We start from the raw sequence: 21,013 nt of genomic DNA, 5'->3' as shown, positions 1-21,013 counted from the left end.
ACCAAGATGTTCGCCTTTTCCCATCTTTACACACAGTTGTTCCTAGGCATTCCCTTGCTGTTTCTACTACAGCATCCCTGTATACCGCCCATTCACTTTCTATATCCTGAACCTGCTTACTGTCTACTGTTCGAAACTTCTCACTAATCATATCCATGTACTTCTGTCTAATTTCCTTGTCCTGGAGATTTTCTACCCTTATTCGTTTGCAGACAGATTTCACTTTCTCTACCCTAGTCCTAGAGATACTTAGTTCACTACAGATCAGATAGTGGTCTGTATCATCGAAAAATCTGCGAAAAACTCATACATTCCTAATAGATTTCCTGAATTCAAAGTCTGTTAAGATATAGTCTATTATGGATCTGGTACCCCTAGCCTCCCATGTGTAGCGGTGAATAGCCTTATGCTTGAAGAATGTATTCGTAACAGCTAAACCCATACTAGCACAGAAGTCCAGCAAACGCTTCCCATTCCCATTAGCTTCCATATCTTCCCCACATTTACCAATCACCCTTTCGTATCCTTCAGTTCTGTTCCCAACTCTCGCATTGAAATCGCCCATTAGCACTATTCTATCCTTGCTGTTGACCTTGACCACGATGTCACACAATGCTTCATAAAACTTGTCAACTTCATCCTCATCTTCACCCTCACATGGTGAATACACGGACACAATTCTTGTCCTAATTCCTCCAACTGACAAATCTACCCACATCATTCGCTCATTTACATGCCTAACAGAAACTATGTTGCGTGCAATGGTATTCCTGATAAAGAGCCCTACCCCAGACTCTGCCCTTCCCTTTCTAACACCCGTCAAATACACTTTATAATCTCCTATTTCTTCCTCATTATCTCCCCTTACCCGAATATCACTTACTCCTAGCACAACCAGATGCATCCTCTTTGCTGACTCAGCCAGTTCTACCTTCTTTCTTCCATAAGCCCCATTAATATTGATAGCTCCCCATAGAATTCCATTTCGTTCGCCAAGTTGTTTCCAAGGAGTCCCTCGCCTGTCAAATGGGAGTGGGACTCCATTACTCCCATAGGGTCGAGACTTGCTTAAAATGTTCTGAGCTCGGTAAATTCATGAAGCAGGATGCTACCCTACTTGCACATAGTCCAAGAGAGGATCTCTCATCTAATGGGCTATGGACCACCGGTGAATTGTATAGTCCTAGCCGCCTGAGCACAAGGAGGGCCATGACTCAGAATATGTCCGAGATGCCCACTCCCATTCCATAGCAACTGGTATCCCCACTCTCAGGACCACTTACTAGGCCACTCAGCCGTTGCCCATGGTTCACAAACTAGCACGTGACTACAGTAAGCCACAAACATGAACCATAGGAGTAACAAGATTAGAGAAAATGATAAATGAAAATATCAAAGATAAAGTATAACAAGAACCCTTGCAGGTCAAGACTGAGACAGCAAGACTCCGATAGTATGGACATAACCATGAAGAGTATGCAACAACATACTTATCCCTATCATTCTGTGATGCTCTTGGTACACTGATCATCATTAATAGAACATACATGAGATGGATACACAAGGAAAACGACCAAGAGAACGAACAAAGAATAGTTGGCTGAAAGGGATAAAGGAGAGTGCTCAGAAGAGATGAGAAGTCGGGACAAAGGTGATGACAAAGAGGTGGTGGGAAGACAGGAGAAGATGGAGAGGCCTATATTCCAAACAGACCTGGCCCATGGCTGGAAACTATGAATGATGATGATAATCTAAGCTAACTCTCACATACTGTTCCATCTAACAATCAAATTTGACATACTACCCAGAATTTCTGCTACTTCCTAAGATACCTCTGAGAATACGCAAATTAGAAAATGTATTCCCTTATGAAAGAGAGAAGCATGACTAGAAGTACAGTAGTATAATACTTGCATGAGCATTCAGTTACAGTTAGGTGCATATAAGTATTGTTATTTGTATGTTTCCTTTCTTGAAATTTACAATGATATAAAAAAATTCTCTTAATTCAAAAGGATATCTGCTATATCAACTAAAAATAAAGGATGATTGATACACTCACCTACATCTTCCTTGTCTGGCTCTGGCTGCCAATTCAGACTCCTTTTGATTGCCATTTTCCACCTGTGGTAACGGATATCTCTTTCTGAAAGATAAAAACATTAATTTGAAACTTATAAAATATTTCTATATCCTTGGGAATTCAAAATATACTATATGACAAAATTTACCATTCTGTGATCTTTCCAGCAGTTGATAAAAAGCATCATACATCAAATCAAATCAAATCAAAATCAAAATCTCTTTATTTGCAAATGAGGTGTCTACCTCGGTGGCAAATGGTACACTAAAATACATTATTGTCAAGCACTAAATATTAAATTAACAAGAGAAGAAAATTTTCCTATAATACATTATACAATTTACGCTAACAATGTTTTCTATTAAACACACAGCTCATCCTTAATAAATTTATATTGTTTACAAAATTCTACTTATAATATCTCCTGTACTACTTACAAATATAGTCAACTGATATACAGTATGTGGAATTACTTCAAATGATACTATACAACTGGTATAAGATTAATATTTACATTGCAATTATTTATTTACGTTTTTTTTATTTTTATTTTTTTTATACCCGTTCTGGATCCTAAGTAGCATAACGACCTGCTGCGTCTTAACCAGAGCCCCTTTTGCCACCACTTTTCAGAGTTCCTGAAGGGCCTTCACAGCTACCGTAGCGGTCCCAGGGCCCTCGAAGTCCCCACTGTACTTCACCCCTACAGGCAGTCCCCTACTTTGGCTGTCCAAACTCCTTAGACCAGGGGATGGAATTAATTTATTCACACACATTTTTTTATTTACAATAACCTGCACTGGTCGAATGCCCTCTAACACTTCATTTATTTTCTCTGTTGCTGTTTATTCTCTTCTTGAATATCTGTACAGATTTTGGAAAAGGATCAAACACTACCCCTGGTAAACTGTTCCACTCCTTCACACCCTTCCCAATGAATGAAAATTTACCCCAATCGCTTCTGCTAAAATTCCTTCTAATTTTATATTTGTGGTCAGTCCTGCCGATATAATTATTTTCCAACTGAAGCCTCTCACGGATATCTCCCCATGCTTCTTCTCCTGTATAGGCTCTATATAATCCTATAAGTCTAGTTTTCTCCCTTCTCTTACTTAAAGTTTCCCACCCAAGTTATTTCTGATACACTACTCTTTCTCCTGAAATCCCCTGTTACAAATCTTGCTGCTTTCCTCTGCACACTATCTATTTCTTTTATTAGGTATTCTTGGTGAGGAACCCAAACACTGTTTGCATATTCCAATAATGGACGAACCATACTCAAGTAACTTTTTTCTTTTAATTCTTTGTTGCATCCTTTAAGTAGCCTCATTATGACATGTAACGATCTGTATGCTTTCCCAACAATGTCATCAATATGACCCTTCCAGTGCAAATTACTTTCAAATCTCACACATAAGTATTTGCACTTGCCATCTTTTGGGATAACTACTTCATCCAAAGAATATTCAAATTCAGTTTTAAAGCTCCTGTTTGTAAAAGTTGTAACAGTTGATTTGCCTCCATTAACCTTCATGTTATTTTCTTCAACCCACTGTTGGATACTTTCAAGGTCCTTTTGTAATTCTGAACAATCCTCAATGTTGTTTATTTCCCTATAAACAATTATGTCATCTGCATACAATCTTATTTTTGATGTTATATTGTAACGGACTGATTATACTACCCTGTGCAATTCCCTTCCAAACTTTCTCTTCCTGAGACATTATTTCCTACTTTGACTTTCTGAACCCTTGAATTTAGAAATGTTTTTATCCAACGTGTAACCCTTACGTCCAGTCCTATTCCCTCAAATTTCTTTAATAATATTCCATGTTCCACTCTACCAAAGGCTTTGGAAAGATCTATGGCTATGCAATCTAACTGACCTCCTGAATCCAACTGATTTGATATGTCCTGCTGAAATCCCACCAGTTGTGCCTCACAAGAAAATTTCTTTCTAAATCCATACTGGCTCCTCATGAACCAATTTTTATCATCACATATCCCTCTGATGTACTTCGATATTAAACTCTCCAGTATTTTACAAACTATACAGGTCAGGCTGATTGGTCTGTAGTTTTCTGGTTTCCTTTTATCACCCTTTCCTTTATAAATTGGTATTATTATAGATTCCTTCCATTCCTTTGGTATTACAATATTATTTATGACATAGTCAAAGAGAAATTTTAAATAAGGCACTATGTACCACCCCATTGTCTTTAATACGTCCCCAGTAATTTGATCACTTCCTGCTGCTTTTCCTTGCTGAAGCAGTTGGATTTCTCTGAAAATATCTTCGTTTGTGAATGAGAAGCTTCTTGTTTCCCTCTGTCTCTCTCCCTCTCTATCTTCTGTTTCAGTTTCCAACTCTTGACAATCATCTACTGAATCTCTAAATCCCCTACTAAATAGGTTTGCTTTCTCAGTATCTGTTAAATAGTGTTCACCCCCTTCTCCCACCACTGTAGGAATTTGGATTCCTTTTCCTTTTTGATTCCTGATATATGAATACAGCTTTTTCCATTTCCCTTTGTGGTCATTACCCTCTTGAAGTATGCCATTCATATAATTCTCTTTTGCTTCCTTTTTCACTCTATTCAGTTCCCTCATTAGCTGTTTTCTAGTTTCTCTACTCTCCCTACACTCTTTGATTTTCCTGTTTACTATTCTACATTTTCTTTTTAATTTTCTTATTTCCCTTGTATAATAAACAGGGTCTGAGGTCATTTTACCCTTCTTAACAGGTACAAATCTCTTCTCTCCTTCCCAAATGATTCCTTTAAATTTAGCCCAAAGTGTATCCACGTTACTCCCTTCACTTATCCAACAACTGAATTGTGATTTAAGGTAAGTCCCAAATTCATCAACTTTAGTTTTTCTGTACAATTTCTTGTCTTGTGTAACCCTCTTATTAAGCCTTTTTTGTACGAGTCCTACATCCATTATTACAGCCTTATGGTCTCCTATTCCTTCAATTACCTCAGTTTTATCAACAATTTCCCATGGTTTAACCAAGAATACATCTAGTAAGTTATTGAGACGAGTCGGTTCTTGTACTACTTGTGCCAGTTTCTGTTCATGGGCTTCACTTGCAGCTCCATTCCATTCAACTTCAGGCAAATTTAGATCTCCCCCAATTATTACCATATCATTATTATTGTTTTTACGAGTATAATCTATTATTTTCTCAAAGATTTCCATGTCTCTTTCCTCTCTTCCAGGCCTGTATGTTCCTATAATTCCCACCTCCTTCATATTATCACAAACTAATTTTATCCCTAATATTTCATCCCTTTCATCGGTAAACCATTCATGTGAACAGTAAGTTTCCTTCACCAGAATAAACACCCCCTCTCCCTTTTTATCTCCTCGGTCTCTACGATAGACTGTGTACCCTTCTGGAAATACTTCTCTATTACCCACCCCTTCTTTCAACCACGATTCCACTCCTATCACCACATCAGTCTCATAAGATTCCATCAATGTACCGAATTTTAATTGTTTATTAACTACACTTTGACAGTTTACCAAGAGCAATCTCAGACCCCCTTCCTCCCTAAAACTTGACTGTTGCAATTGGGTAACTTGGAATTCCTTACTATCCTGAGTTTCTTTTTCTAGTTGACTGAGCCAGCTTTAAGTACAGCTGGCTCTTTCTACTAGTTTTCCTCGTCAGTATTATAACTCATGGGAGTTGCCTGTTTTACAGTACATATCTTAAGATTAATAAAATCTAGAACAATATTTGCTACCTTTCGTTTACCTGAATTGTTTAGATGGAGGCCATGTTTTGTATAACAGTATCTCTCAAAACTGCTGCATTCAATAACCTGAGTATTCCGAAAATGTTTACAAATTTTAACAATATCTGTATTGACCTTGTCCACTTCAATGTTCACACACGAGTCTCTACTCAAATCGTGCCTGTGGGGCACGTTCACTACAAAAACGTTAGTGTGGGTCAGCTTCCCTAGTGTATGTTTAAGTTGTGATCTTACATTCTTGGCATCGTCGTGAGCTACGTCGTTCGTCCCACCGATGATAAGCACTGCATCACCGCTCCCGAAGTTCCTAGTTGCTGCTTCTACGTTTTCCACAATACTGCTGATAGAAGCTCCTGGATATATTTCTCCGGTTGCTGCTATATTCTCGTCATTAATCACTCCCGCAATTCCCCTTCCTTGGCTATCACCAAACACAGCTACCTTCGCTGATTTAGGCCTAACTGGGTCTTGAATCTGAATTCTAGGCCTAAATTTTAAACTCGGCACGGCAACGGCAGCGGATCGCGATGATTTGGTTTCACGCGCGCGATCACTTTCTTCCAGAATTAAATTATTTAGGGCAGAAAACCTATTTCTGATGTTTATTTCCGGAAATTCAGTTGTAGATTTCTTCTTAGCCGGCCATCCACGAACTACTTGACACCACGTGCTCGAGTTTGTTACTTGTACCGGTATATCACTCGAAGAATGGTCAGTCCCAAATTCTAGCGATCGCAGTCTTTCTTTTAATTCTTGATTTTCAACTTTAAGAGTCTCATTGCCCTTTTTTTAGAATGTTTATAATTTCTAATGCACTTTTATATTCCTCATCGACTGTTTTCGGTGCTTCGTCAATGCTGTCCCCAACAACAACATTCCGAACACACTGCTCACAAATCCAGTCAATATTTTCATTAGTTTTTACGTCTCTAGGGCAATTTCCGCACTTATAATGCCACCATCGATCACATGAATCACACAACATTCCATTTTTCACTAATCTTTGACATTTTCCGCACTTTTCGTCACACTTTACGGTTAATTTACTCGGAGAATAAAACACTACGTCGTAATTACCGGGCGCCATTTTGAAAAAAATGGAACTATTATTTAGGACTTCTCTTAACACAGTTTCAAAGTCATATTATTTATAGTTGTTAAGGGGTGGTGATTATCGCAGTCACGAACGAGACTGCATGCAGTTCGGACGTGTGAGTAGAACTGAGGAGTGAGCGATGGGAGTAAAGCTACAGGAATACAGGTTAAGAATTGGGTGTTGGCATGGTGCAAGGTGGTGTTGGAAGAAAGCTGGAGCAGATAAAGGGAGAGAGAATAGCATCTCTAAAGGGCTGCTGGAAATTATGTTGAGCGCGATGATTATTGCAATGCTGCTGGTGGTAGGTGGTGTAGAAAAGAACCCAAGTCCTAATCAGGGACCATTCAGGTGGGAGGACCTGGAAGAAATCAAGAGAGTGGTGAAGAAAGTGAGTAAAGGAGAAGAAATTAATGAGATGATGCAGGAACACCGGTCAACCCAAATGAAGGAGACGAACGACCTAAAAATTTTTATAAAAGAAGAAATAGGAAGGGTATTTTATAAAGAAGGTGGATGCTTTGGAAGAGGAACTGACAGCAGTGAAGAGAGAAGCAAGGCTGGCGAGGAAGGAATCATCAAGGAAGAATGTGTTAGTGTATGGTGTAATGGAGGAAATAATAGAATCAAAAGTGGAGTTAGTGTTAAAAGTGGTGGATATAGTTTCAAATAAAATGAAGATGAACTTCTCAGAAGTGGATATCGATGACATATACAGAGTAGAAAGGAACACAGGCTATAGACCGGTGAAGATAAGATTAATCTCAACCCTGATGGCCGATATAATTCTAAGAAATGCCAGGAATTTGAAAGGAAGGCTGAGTCAGAAAAAGAGGACAGGATCCTGTTGGAGATTTTAAAGCGGCACATGTGGAGGGCAAGAGCGCAGGGATTGCGAGCCAAGATAGTAGGGAGGTGATTGGTTACATCAGGCAGGAAATGGACCCAATCGTGGATTCAGGAGGAACTGCTGTGGATGGAAAAAAGCGAGGAGGAAATGAGCTGCAGGAATCGAGCGCAAGACGTCATCAGTGGAGAGAAGGAATATAGAAGATGTGACAGCGGTGTCAGCAGCCAGTTGGTGGGGAGAGCAGAGACCTTGATGAGTCAGAACAATGCAGGTGTGAATGAAACAAGAATTATGACATTGAACCAAAGTGAAGTGAGACCTGGTGGTTAAGAGGGGAGTGGAGGAAATAGGAGTCAGGGTAGTGACTCAACCTCCCCGAGTAAGAGGATGTAAGAAGGAATGTGGAGCAGAGTCAGGTGTTGAATAAGGGTAGATCGATAAGTTTAAAAGATTTATGGGAACAGAAAAAAGGTTCTGACACAGAGATGGGGGAGGAGGGGTAGTGGAGAGAAGGAAGTGGAGATGGGGAGGCACCACAAGGCAGAATGGCTAGAAGTAAGGGTGGAAGTGGTGAAATGCAGAAACAAAGAGGGGGAGGAAATAAATGACTAGATATGTCGATAGGGGTGTTGAATATTGAGGGGTTGATGGGGAAGCTAGGGAATAGAGAAATTGTGGATTTAGTAAAAGATTTTGATATAACTGCTCTAGTGGAGTCGTGGTTATGGAAAGGGGTAGAAATTGAATGGGACGGATATAGAGTAGTAAATGTGATAAGAAAAAAATACGAAAGATGGGAAAAAACCCAGGGGGTGTAGTAGTTCTAATAAGAAATGAGGTAGCCGAGTGGGTGGAGAGGATACAGAGTAGGGTAAAGGAGGTAGTGTGGTTTAGAATAAAAATGGGAAAGGGGCCACTAGAGGCAATTTGTCTGGCCCTACTTTATAACCATCCTAGAGATTCAGTTTATGCAAATAAATATTTCTTTGAAAAATTGATTGAAGAAATAAACACGATTAAAGGGATATATGTAAAGAGGGAATGATTTTAATGGGGGATTGGAATGCAAGAATGAGCAATAGAGTACCGGATTATGGGAAATAAGATAACGAAGGCACAGGGGGGGGGGGGGGGGAAGAAAGAGTAAAGATAATGGTGTAAATAGTTATGGGGAAAGTTTATTAGAGTTATGTGCTATAGAAAATTTATATATTTTAAATGGGTGGATGAAGAAGGACAGTAAGGGAGATTTGATGTACATTACAACAAATGGAGGGAGTGTAGTTGATATAGGAATAAGTCTGGAGATAGCATTAAAGAGAATAATAAGTTTTGAGGTGTTAGAATGTGGGTTAACAGAATATAAGTCTAACAAAATAAAACTGAGAAGTGAGGAAGTTGATGAGAGGGGAGAGCTGGAGGAAAGTAGGAAGGGATACAAGACTGAGGGATGGAAGTATGTGTGGAATGATACTACGAGAGAGAAACTGAGATTGGAGCTTAAAGAGAGGGGAGAAATATTAAGGGTAAAAATTGAAAGGGCATTGGAAGGAAATGACATGGATAGGGTCCTAGAAATAATAGAACTCTCAGTACGGAGTGTGGGAAAGAAAGTGAGGAGAAGGGAAAAGGGAAATAAAAACAGAGAGAATGGGTGGTTTGATGAAGACTGTAGGAGGAAACAAGAGGTTGTAATGAGAGCCCTAGTGGAGTTTAAGAAGGAGGCAGAACAAGAGAAGAGGGAGGAATATTGTAAATTAAGAAGAGAATACAAGGAGGTATTGAATGAGAAGAAAAGAGCGTGGAAGGAGGCGGAAGCTGAAAAAATAAATGGATATTGTAGAGAGAAGAAATTTGAGAAGATATGGTAGTACCTTCATCTTACAGAAGTACCAGCTGTTCAAGTGTCTGCAACCGGAAGGAAGTGAAAACGAGATCTTACCAGATATCACAAAGCTACTCCACGATAAGATTCGACCCATAGTGAAAGTATCACAACCGAGATCCTTTGATGATCTACGTAGAATCATCGCCCAGTTGGAGGAGGAACACAAGAGCAAAAGTACAGAAGAGACCAGTTGGGTTAGGAAGTGCTACCAGTGAGGAAGAACGGGGACACCTGAAGAACAAGTGCCCAACCTTGAGGATGGAGAAACTAGGTCCGTCTCATTCTGGATTAAGGGGGAATGGAACCGGGAACAGGAAGGTGCCTCAAGACCTGACAAGACAAGCAGCCCTGGGCAAGCAGGGGAGGGATTGGTCAGATTGTGGGCAGAACAGACCAATCTCGTCCAGCGACCATCTTGAGGATAGGCAACAAAAAATTTTCAGCCATACTCGACAGCCAAGCAAGTCACTTGTTTGTAAATGGGACTGTAGCCAGATTACTACCACCCCTGAAGTCTCACTATCTTGAAAGGGTAGTGGGAGCTGCGGACGGGGTAACCTATTCCGTCCAAGGACAGATTAACTTAACCGCTAAATGCATGGACCTGCCAATTGTAGCTAATGTCTCAGTGATTCACAACCTGATACCTGACATCATACTGGGTTATGACTTTCTGGTAGAATAAAAGGTGATCTTAGACTATGCAGCTCGTGAGGTCTTTTTGGGAAAAGACAGACGTCTGAGCGTCACCTGGCACGATGGAGATCTCCAGATTCACAAGGATGTGGAAGTCGACGTAGACCTGGGAGATATCCAGTTAACGCAGCTTCAAGGCAAGGCGTCTTTTAGGCACCCGGAGATGGAACCTGAAGCGAAGAGCACCATTGTAGAGAGTGAGTTCCTGCAAAAACACCAGAGTGAGGCCAAGGAAACTGTACTTATGACCATCAAGAAGGAACTTGATCTGGGAGTAATCAAACAGCGGCAAGAACAAGACAAGTCCTGTAGGACCATGACGCAGTGGATTAGGAGACAGAACACTGCTAGTCGACTCGTCCCGAGGGAATTCAAGATGTGCTACAAGAACTTCTGGGTTAACGGAGGACTCTTAATGAACAGATCGCACCTCTCCGACACGCCCCCACAGTAGTGGTGATCCCTGGACAGCACACGATGGACATCCTTGAGAAGTTCCACGACAGCACTGAAGCCAGACATCCAGGAGGCGAGGAAACGCATTAGTCTATCCAATGAAGATTCTACTGGGTCAACATGTGGAAAGACATCCTGGACTACGTGAAGGGGTGCCACATCTGTGCCTGCACCAAGGCGAGCAACAGGAAGGCAGATTCCAGTCAGTGAGGAAGATGGCCGCAATGCCCTTGGGAGGTCACAGGCCTGGACTTGATGGGTCCTTACCCTAGAACACCTCGGGGTAAAACAGGACTCCTAGTAATCACCGACCTCCTCCCCAAGGTGGATTGAGGCCTTTCCAATACCAGAAACCACAACGGGACGCATCACCAGCCTTCTACAAGATGAGGTATTCAGCCGCTACGGTTATCCACAGTGCATTCTGTCAGACAACGGGAGTCAGTTCACGTCAAGGAAGTGGCAACAAATGATGACAGAGTGGTGTGTGGAGCACTAGACCACCACTATCTACAACCCAAGGGCTAATCCAACGGAATGACGGAACCAGGAGCTAATAGACAAAGAACATCGACTGTGGGACCGTTAAATATCGCAGTTACTCATTGCCCTGCGACGATGCATCAACCGTGTCACTGGCTATTCCCCAGCGGAGCTGCTCCTTGGTCGACGGCTATACGGCACCGGGGATTGGGAGATTCGTCCACCACCCACTTTTGGTCAAGATGATGCAGCTGTTTCTCTAGCAGAGTGGCAGCATAAGCAGCAGCAGGATATCAAGGAAAAGCAAGCTTTGGCAGAGAAGAGATCCCTTACCCAGGCCAAGGCTCAAGATGTCGAAGAGACATCCTACCAGGCCAACAAGTACTGCAACGTAACCACCCAGTCAGTAATACGATTGGAGGGTTTCACGCAGGTCTCGCACCTAAATGGGTTGGTCCCATCGAGGTGGATAAGCAGCTGGGCCATGGGGTCTACTTACTAAAGACCTACCCTACTGTCAAGGTCCACGCATCAGAGTTGCAGCGAGTCACCCAACTGCTGCGTATACAGAGTGGTATATGCGTTCATGAACGTACCATTTGTTTGCAATTTTCGCTATTTTCGGTACCTCTCCTATTTTTCTAAATTTATGTTATATGTTGTTCTTACCTTCATTAGTTGTTTCGGTCTGGTTACTTTTCATTAATTGATTACAAGTTTCCTTCGACGTGCAATCATGTCACAGGTCAAACGAACTCTGCTTGTATATTTTCTTTCTTTTCTTCGCTCCCTTACGTCATTCCTTCTTGGTTGTTGAATGGTTGCAGCACCTTGGCATGACTTTACGTCACTGGCAACTTTCCTTTTGATTGGTACCGAAAGTGTCTGTCTTTTCATTGGTCATTTTTGTTATTTGCATTTAGTCTTTGTTATATTAATTAATTGGAAATTTTTAAAATATTCTTTCTGGGCTCCCTTTTCCTCACTATTTTGTTATTTTTTGTTAAGATTTTCATGTACAGGTTTGTAATTACTTCCATTAGTTTTACAGCACTATGTTGCATCCCAACTGGAATATTCCTCAGCACTATTTAAGGATCAAGCCTACAGGAATGCTTTGCCTTCACACTCCGGGTTTAGCCGGAATCGCCGCTGGTACTCTACGTCAGCTCCTATGCTGCGCTTTCATTTGGCAACATATTTGCCACACGCATTATGGAATAGCGACTTCTCGTCAGCATGTTCTTTGCTGCAGTTTGTTCGAGGTCAATCACCTCTCCTTTCGCTCATGTGTCGAGCGCTACAAGCATGGCTTGTCAATCAGCGTAACTGCACTTGATGTGGCCCTTGCCGGCCTTTGTATTTTCCTGGACATGAAAATAACGCCAGCGTAGGTTTTGGTTTTCTTTGCAGCGAGATCTGCTGAATTTTTAATGACGATTTTAGCCAGTCGTGTCTATGGACACATTTTATTTATATGTCGGCTGGTTCGTCTATAAAAGTTATTAATTGCAGCTTACTACTGGATAATGAAGTTGGTGGACAAAAGGTCCTTTTTTTTTTCTTCTTTGAGCCTTTTACTCCCCGGTGGAGAATTGAGTGCTGTAAAATTCACCTCAAGAACTGTAGCGTTACTGTGTAAACTTTTCTCATCAAAATTTCGTACATTCAACTTTGTTATTTTGATAACTTTAATATTTTTCTAATTGTTCATGATTGTTCAACTTAATTATCGGTCTGGTTTTAACCAGCCTTCAAATTAATGTAATCATTCAGATACTGTATTCTGATTTTCTCAGCTGTCGTAAGACAACAGTCTTACTTACTAGCATTTTTATACGCAAAGCCTGTGGCTACTTTTGGCTCAAGGCCATGCGCTGGAATATCATATTCAGTTATTAATTATTGTTAAAATCTCTCTAGTCTTTGTTGTTATTTCTACATTATTTAAATAATAAATCTTATAACTGCTGATCCTTTTTTCTTATTTCCCGAGAAACTTTGGAAACCCCCTCTGGCCTTTCCATTGTTTTCTCCACAGAGTAAGCCTGTTACTACCACGGGTCCAGCTGGAGGAGAGGCTACCAATGACACAGCTCAGTCTGGTCTTGAGGAGAACGCATCGACTATCATCGAGGAAGAGGCTGGCAGCAACGCAACCCCGCCCCCCGGCACGGCACAATCTGATCAAGAGGAGGAGAGCACATCCAGTGATGTCGAGGAAGAGAGAAGATACAATCTACGACCAAGGCAAAGTCAAGAAGTGTGAGAGACTGTTGAAATTGTTTCAAGTTATAGGGGGAATATTGATGCAAGCGTAATAGAATGATATAACTTGAAAACCCATGGGTTAAATAATAATAATAATAATAATAATAATAATAATAATAATAATAATAATAATAATAATAATAATAATAATAATAATAATAATAATAATAATAATAATAACAACAATAATAAAAACAATAAAACAACAACAACAACAACAACAATAATAATAATAATAATAATAATAATAATAATAATAATAATAATAATCATCATCATCATCAGTTTATTACTAAAAATATTTCCATGATACGTATTTGTCTTAACTACTACTACTACTACTTTCCTATATATCACATGTAATAAATTCACAGGCAATACACAGTAACAAAGACCACACACTCTCAAGGAAAGACAGCAAAAAACTGATCACAGTGAAGCGAGGACTGCATTCTTTACAACACTGAAGCCTTGATTGCGTTGTCTGTTAATCTAATCTGTCAGCAGCAGAAGGATATTTCCTTCAGATGCCTGCTCCCAGATAAGGCAGAGGAAAGAAAACAGAAGGGACAGAAGATAACACAGTGTATTTTCTTAAAAAAAAAAAAAAAAAAAAACTTCTGAAAGCGAAATTAAAATACATCATAACTCACCAACCACTTGGTTTAGAGATCTGGTTCTTGGATGGTCATTTTCAGATAAAGTTGTCTCTCTGACTAAACTATTACCTATATTCGAGCATTGTAACATTTTTCTAGGCAGAAATTGTGTTCTCAAACCAGGTTGTGTAACAACAGAGAGCAGACACTGAGCCACGGCAGAAGTGTCAGTTACCACAGGAAAATTAGTAGAGGTACTGACATGCAAAGAAGATACATTATATGAATCACTGGTTCTTATGCAATGGTGCAAAACCATCCCCCCGTCTTAGCGCCACCGGTATCAAGTGCTCTTTTAGATTCCATAACCCCTACACAAGTGGTTAATGCCCTGATGATCTCTCAGATTAGCAAGAACCTTTCACAGATGAGATGATCTGCGCCTGTAACGTTGCAGGCTAACGGCAGTCCTAACCTAACCTTCTGTAGTCCATCCTTTTCACAAGAGCACCCGAATCAAAGATATGACGACTCTGTAACCCCTCATGACCACTCTAACCCTTCCCAGGCACCTCCTATACCTGCTTTCCCCCAGATTTTCTCTAACCTACCTCACTCATTGACTATTGTGTTTAAGGGAGTCTCTAAATTTTCGGCTAACTCCGTTGATAAGGTTATTTCTTTCCTTCGGTTCTTAATCGAGTTCACGGATCAGGCAATAGTGTACAATCTCAGTGACAACCACGTGTTTCAAATCCTATACCCGCACGTATCTGGAGCTCTTTCTGAGCATATCGTCAGGGCCATTTCCGAAAGATGGACTATAGATCAATTTCACGCACATGTGCTTGAATTTTTCATTCCTTCTCGTGCCTTGTCTTCATTAGTGCAGAAGCACTATTTCAGAGTGCAACATTTCAACGAGTCATTATCTGAATATGTTCAAGATATTAAGCTCCAGGCTAGAATTTTCCGGCTCCACTATTCCGAGACCCAAATGGTTGCCAACATTACTGAAGGTCTCGCCCCGAACTACAGAACATATCTGGCTCTTTCACCATGACCAGCAACGTTTGCTCAGCTGGAAGCTGTCACGGTTTCTGCAGAAGGTGTTCGATATGCCGACCAGTTACACCTTGCAGTAGCCCCCCCCCCCAATATGTAACTGGTTTTCAGGGGTTACACGATACACAGTTAAAAGGGAGGAAAATAAATCAAATTACACGGTACTTTAAAAACTAGACACGCAATAAACATCAGATGAATTGTACCAAGACACACAAACAAAAATCAGGTTGGACCGTGACGACTATAATCAAGGAACGTGGAACGAGGCTGGGAACCTACCAAGGCCAAAGAGATACGAAAGTTGCGGGTTTCCAGAAAAATCAACGGTGATCTCTTGTTTTCGAGATATTATTCTCCGAACAAAATTCATCTATCCAAACAATCCAGTCACATAATCTACGAATACAAGATTAGATGTTGTTTGACAAGAGCTTTGCTTTGATTATCTTAGCATAATCCAAGTTCTACAATACGATTCTGAAGGTAAGAAGGCACACAAGATACAAATATATTTTAGAATGCAAGTAAACGTACTTTCTAGAATATCTGAGGAATAGAGTGGCTAGCAGGGCAAACTCCTATGCAATAACACCAATGAACATTAAACGTAAATTAAAGCGGGACTGAAACCAACTGTGCTTACCCCAAGGTAGCCCATCCTGGGAGCGAGGATACGCCGATGTGCGTCAAAACGCTGGACTGACAAGAGAACCAAAGACCAAAGACCACGAAATCCTGCCTCGCTCACTTAAAAAGGGAAGTCTGGCCTTGGTGCGATTACTGAGTGGCCAATCAGAGCACAGGAGTTTGCCTATCGCCACCCAGATCCACCAATCATAACTCTTAATCCAGTCACGATGTTTTGACTATGTTCCAGAACATATAGAGACACTAATCGCAAACTTTCCATTTTCCATTGTGATTTGGGGAGAAGACGATAGGGCGGTTCAAGAACAGTTGAATGTGGTGAATGGGAAGATTGAAGAATGTAGATTGAAAATAAGTGTAGAAAAGAGTAAAACTCTTGTTATGACTAGAGGGGAGAAAGAAGGGAAAGGTCAGATTAGAATTGCAGACAAGCCCCTGGAAGTAGTGGAAACGTTTAAATACCTGGGGAGTGAATTAATGGAGAATGCTCGACTGGATGCTGAGATTAGTAAAAGGATTCAAGCTGGAAGTTGTTTCTATCATAGTGTAAGAAACATGTTATGGGACAAAGATGTGCCAACGGAAGCAAAGGATACTATGTACAAGATGTATTACGTACCCATAACAGCTTACAGAGCAGAAACTTGGACAATGACAAAGAAAGATGAGAGTCGAATACAGGCAGCCAAAATGAAGTTCTTGAGAGTATGATACAGAAGAGTAGAAGAGACAAAATAAGGAATGAGAAAATCCGGGAAGAAATTGGAGTGGAAAAAATGAATGATAGAATAGAGAAGAGCCAACTAAGATGGTTTGGGCACATAAAGCGAATGAGCGATGAAAGAATGCCAAAAAAGGTGATGGAAATGCAAATCCAAGGAAGGAGAGGCCGTGGACGGCCACGAATGAGATGGAAGGATACCACTCAACGCAGCATTATAGAAAGAAACCTGGACTGGGACACAGTGTTGGAGGAGGAGTGGTGGAAAGACCGAAGAAAGTGGAGAGGAACCATATTTGCCCCTACCTGGCTACAGCTGGATAAAGGGAAATGATGATGATGATGATGATGATGATTAAGGACATATTTCTAGAATCCACAACCGACAGGGGCCTCCGCGTCAACCTTTCTGGAATGTTCCAGCTATTATAGAGCAATAATTTACAATGTAGTAGTTACTTAAGTAGATAAAGGGAATACAAATAAAACATACTACAAAAATATTTTACACCATACAGGTTAGGTAGCTAAATGGAATACAAATAAAATATTCTACCACAACATTCCACATCAAACAGTGAACATTCCTTAAAAACGATTTACAAATAAAATATTCTACAACAACATTCTACATCATAGAGATTCTACACAGGTCTCATCCTTCCTCCCCCTGAAAATCGAGCTATGCTCGACAATTAACATAAGATTACTGGGGGGGAGGGGGGGTGTTGATCACTTCTGGAAACTTGCACACCATAGCACAGATTAGTAAACATATTTGATTTATTTTCCTCCCATTTAACTGTGTATCGTGTAACCTCTGATAAACGGTTACGATTATCGCTACGAGAGCAGGTAGAACTCTAATTTCTTTACCGTATACGCTGTCGGAATTTATGTGAAGCTGAACATTATTTTGTCAATACGCTTGAAAACCTTGTGTACTTCTGTGCTGTAAATATTTCTCTACTTTGAAGATCTTTTATACTCTACTTGTGGATTGGTTAACGTCATTCATTTGGGCTAAATGTATCTGTGATTCATTGAGTATTTTCTTGAATTTGTTATTCGCAATATCGCATATCTTCTACTCACGCCTACTTTCATGTTATGTCCAGACTTTGTAATTTAAAATGTTGTGCTTTGATTTATTCCCCAATTTTATTGTTTTCCTATTACCCTACTAATTTCTTATTATATACTCTTCGTGCAGTTGGTTGAGAAACGTCTGTGCTATTTAATGTATGTATTTGTTAATTTTATTTGGATAATATCCAAATAACGTCGCTGTAACCGATCTTTGTAAAATTTCTTTCACACCTGTTGCAAAATGACTCGTAATCTTTCTATTCTGTTCTGGTGCTTTATTTGCTAACTGGTTGTGTTTATGTGAGAATACAATTGACAATTCTTTCGTCCCCTAGTGTTCTTGTATTTTTCTAAATAGTCATACTTATTGCTATTTTAATTTTCCCCCCTTTGTACCATCCACGGTTATCCCCTCGTAGTCCAGCATTTGAATATGTCTCTTCCATGGTCATCTTTAATAATAATAATAATAATAATAATAATAATAATAATAATAATAATAATAATAACAACAACAACAACACGTGCAGGTCTTTTGAGTTGACGCTGTACAGGGGGCCTTATATTTTCTCCTTTCTTATTCTATATATTAAGCACCCTGAACACTCGGTAGCTTCTGCAGTCTTTTTAACTGCCTTGGTAACGTTCATTTTCTTTAAGAAATAATTAAAGGCATTCAGTATTATAATCAATTTTTTACTGCACAGTTGCCAAGACTACGCTCTCTAGTTTCTGTGTTCATAATTAATATAATACAATAATAATAAAATTCAAACAATTTATAAAGAACACAAGAACCATTTCACTGTACAGTCGAACACCACAACTAATATTATAACATAGAGTTCTGATGAAGTACAACATAAGGTTAATCGAATCATGACTGCGAATTGCAGTGCTGGGCAGAAGTGCGGTAACTTATAAATGCTATCTGATACCAAGTTCTGTTTTTTGTTTAAAAACTATTTCAGACATTTTTTTGTAAATATTTCTTCTAGCTTAGTCTCCAGCATACAGTCAGTAACAAAATAGGTTAATGCTACCTAACGTTTCTGTGATACCATCCCAGAATTTTCAAATAGTTCGTAATAAAAAAGTTATAGCTTTCTTCTTATATAAAATATTTTTCTTCTGTCCATGGAAAGAGTGTATTTTCTATCAACATCAGACAAGCTACCAAGAAAAAATAATCTTTATCAGTTTTGAACATTGGATTTTTAAACTTTTGTCTGATAGGGCATTTATCTGCAAAAAAAACCGAGCTCGATAGCTGCAGTCGCTTAAGTGCGGCCAGTATCCAGTATTCGGGAGATTGTGGGTTCGAGCCCCACCGTCGGCAGCCCTGAAGATGGTTTTCCGTGGTTTCCCATTTTCACACCAGGCAAATGCTGGGGCTGTACCTTAATTAAGGCCACGGCCGCTTCCTTCCCACTCCTAGCCCCTTCCTGCCTCATCGTCGCCATAAGACCTATCTGTGTCAGCGCGACGTAAAGCAAATAACATACATATCTGCAAAAATACAGATTCATGCCAAAATACTGTAATTGTGAAAAATAGGCCTTGTAGTAATTATTTATGACTTCACATCTGAAATCATCAGAAAGAGAGGACATTTCTCTATAAGACCACACAATCATTTTATTAGATTTATCACTTTGGATTATCGGGGAACGGTAACATCACGAGTTAGAAAAGGACGAAGCTAACTGCAAGACATACGAGTGCAAGTGAGAGGCAAATACTCTACCTAATTGCATACTCTCTTTTATGGTAGAAACATGCTATAGATAGGAATGAAACTACCTCCTTTTAGCCCCGAATACAAGCAAGCAAATGAATCATTAGATTTAAAGAAGCTTACAAGGACCTCTCAATGATGAGAAGATCACAGAATTTATTTAATGACGTACGTATGGCTTTTGATCTAAACAATAATTTTAAAATATTACACATGTTTGTAGATTAATACTATGCAGCAACAATTGGCCAATAATTGTTAATCACTTTAAGATTTAGATACAGAAAGAAAAGTCTGTAATTTCCTCATCTGCCCTGGCCCCATTATAAGGGAGACAACTGTAGTTTACTCTTACTGTCTTCGAAGGACAGAGAATGGAGTAAAGGATTTCATACAAGTGTACTCACTCCATACTGGATGCAAAGAAGACAATATGGATAAATTCCTGGAGGTGCTGGAGAGAGATATAAAGGATGTGGAAGTGACTGTCATGGGAGATTTTAATGGAATGGTGGGATGCAACAGAAAATGAATGGTATGGAAAGAGGAATGGAGATGGAGAGAAGTTGGTGTATTTTTGTGTGAGAAATGGGTGTGGACAATATGTGGTTCAGAAAGAAGAATAGTAAAAAGATTACAAGATATGAATGGGGAACAGAAGGACAAAGGCAGTAACTGATTACTTCTTGGTGGAAAGAGCAAATCATAGACAGTTGTTAGATGTAACAGTCTTGTCAAAAGTAGCCTTTGATGGAGACCATAGAGTAGTGGTAGCAAAAATTAAAGTAGGAAAAATAGTGAAAATGAAATAAATAAGAGAGAACAAAACAACAGTATGGAAATTAAAAGATACGGAAGTAAAAGAAAAATTCCAACATAAATTGAAACAAGACTTACCCAGAACTGAGGTGGAGAGCGTGGAAGTCGAAATCCCATGTTGGAAAGAGGGGGTAAAGGGAGCAGTGAAGGATATTAAAAAAAAAAAAAAAAAAAAAAAAAGCATGGCAAGTATGGAATAGGGATAAAACTGAAGAAAGTAGAAAGGAAGATGCAAGAAAGTAAGAACTGAAGAAAAGCTGGGAAGGATTTACATGAGATTTGGAAAAGGATGCTAAATGGCCTTGTAAGAAGGAAGAGAATAGAAAGTCTATACAAAGCAGATGAAAGGGAAGAATGGAGAAATAAGGAGAAAAAGAAGAATATTACTTTGATGAACTCTTAAATGTGAGGAGGAGTGTAGACAGGGTGATAGAGTATGAGGGGACAAGAATCTGGGTGAAATCGCAATGGAAGAGATGGAAGCTGCTGTCAAACGAATGAAAGTGGGGAAAAATAGTGGGCTTGGATTAACTGCATGTGGAAATTATAACAGCATCAAGACCTGTTGTTATACAATGGCTCTATAGGCTATTTAGATGTATCTGGAAAGAAAAAAATAGTACCAAAGAACTGGAGTAAAGGAGTAATAATATCTATATTTACGAAGGGACACAACAAGATATGCGATAATCAATAAATTATAAAAATAAGGAGACAAGACCTTGAAATTGTGAAGAGCTTCAAGTA

General features: G+C 39.7%; 1 protein-coding gene across 1 annotated transcript in view; it reads right to left on the bottom strand.

Moving 5' to 3' along the window:
• LOC136877113 (glycerol kinase 3) overlaps positions 1 to 21,013 on the bottom strand; it is a 179,206-nt gene that overhangs the window by 29,663 nt on the left and 128,530 nt on the right. The window contains exon 10 of the mRNA XM_067150933.2: positions 2,063 to 2,146. Coding sequence (XP_067007034.1) covers positions 2,063 to 2,146 — 84 coding nt within the window. The remainder of the gene's footprint in view (positions 1 to 2,062; positions 2,147 to 21,013) is intronic.

This window comes from Anabrus simplex, chromosome 1, assembly GCF_040414725.1.
Source record: "Anabrus simplex isolate iqAnaSimp1 chromosome 1, ASM4041472v1, whole genome shotgun sequence".
NCBI classification, from domain to species: domain Eukaryota; kingdom Metazoa; phylum Arthropoda; class Insecta; order Orthoptera; family Tettigoniidae; genus Anabrus; species Anabrus simplex.
This window is presented reverse-complemented; position numbering and strand designations above follow the sequence as displayed.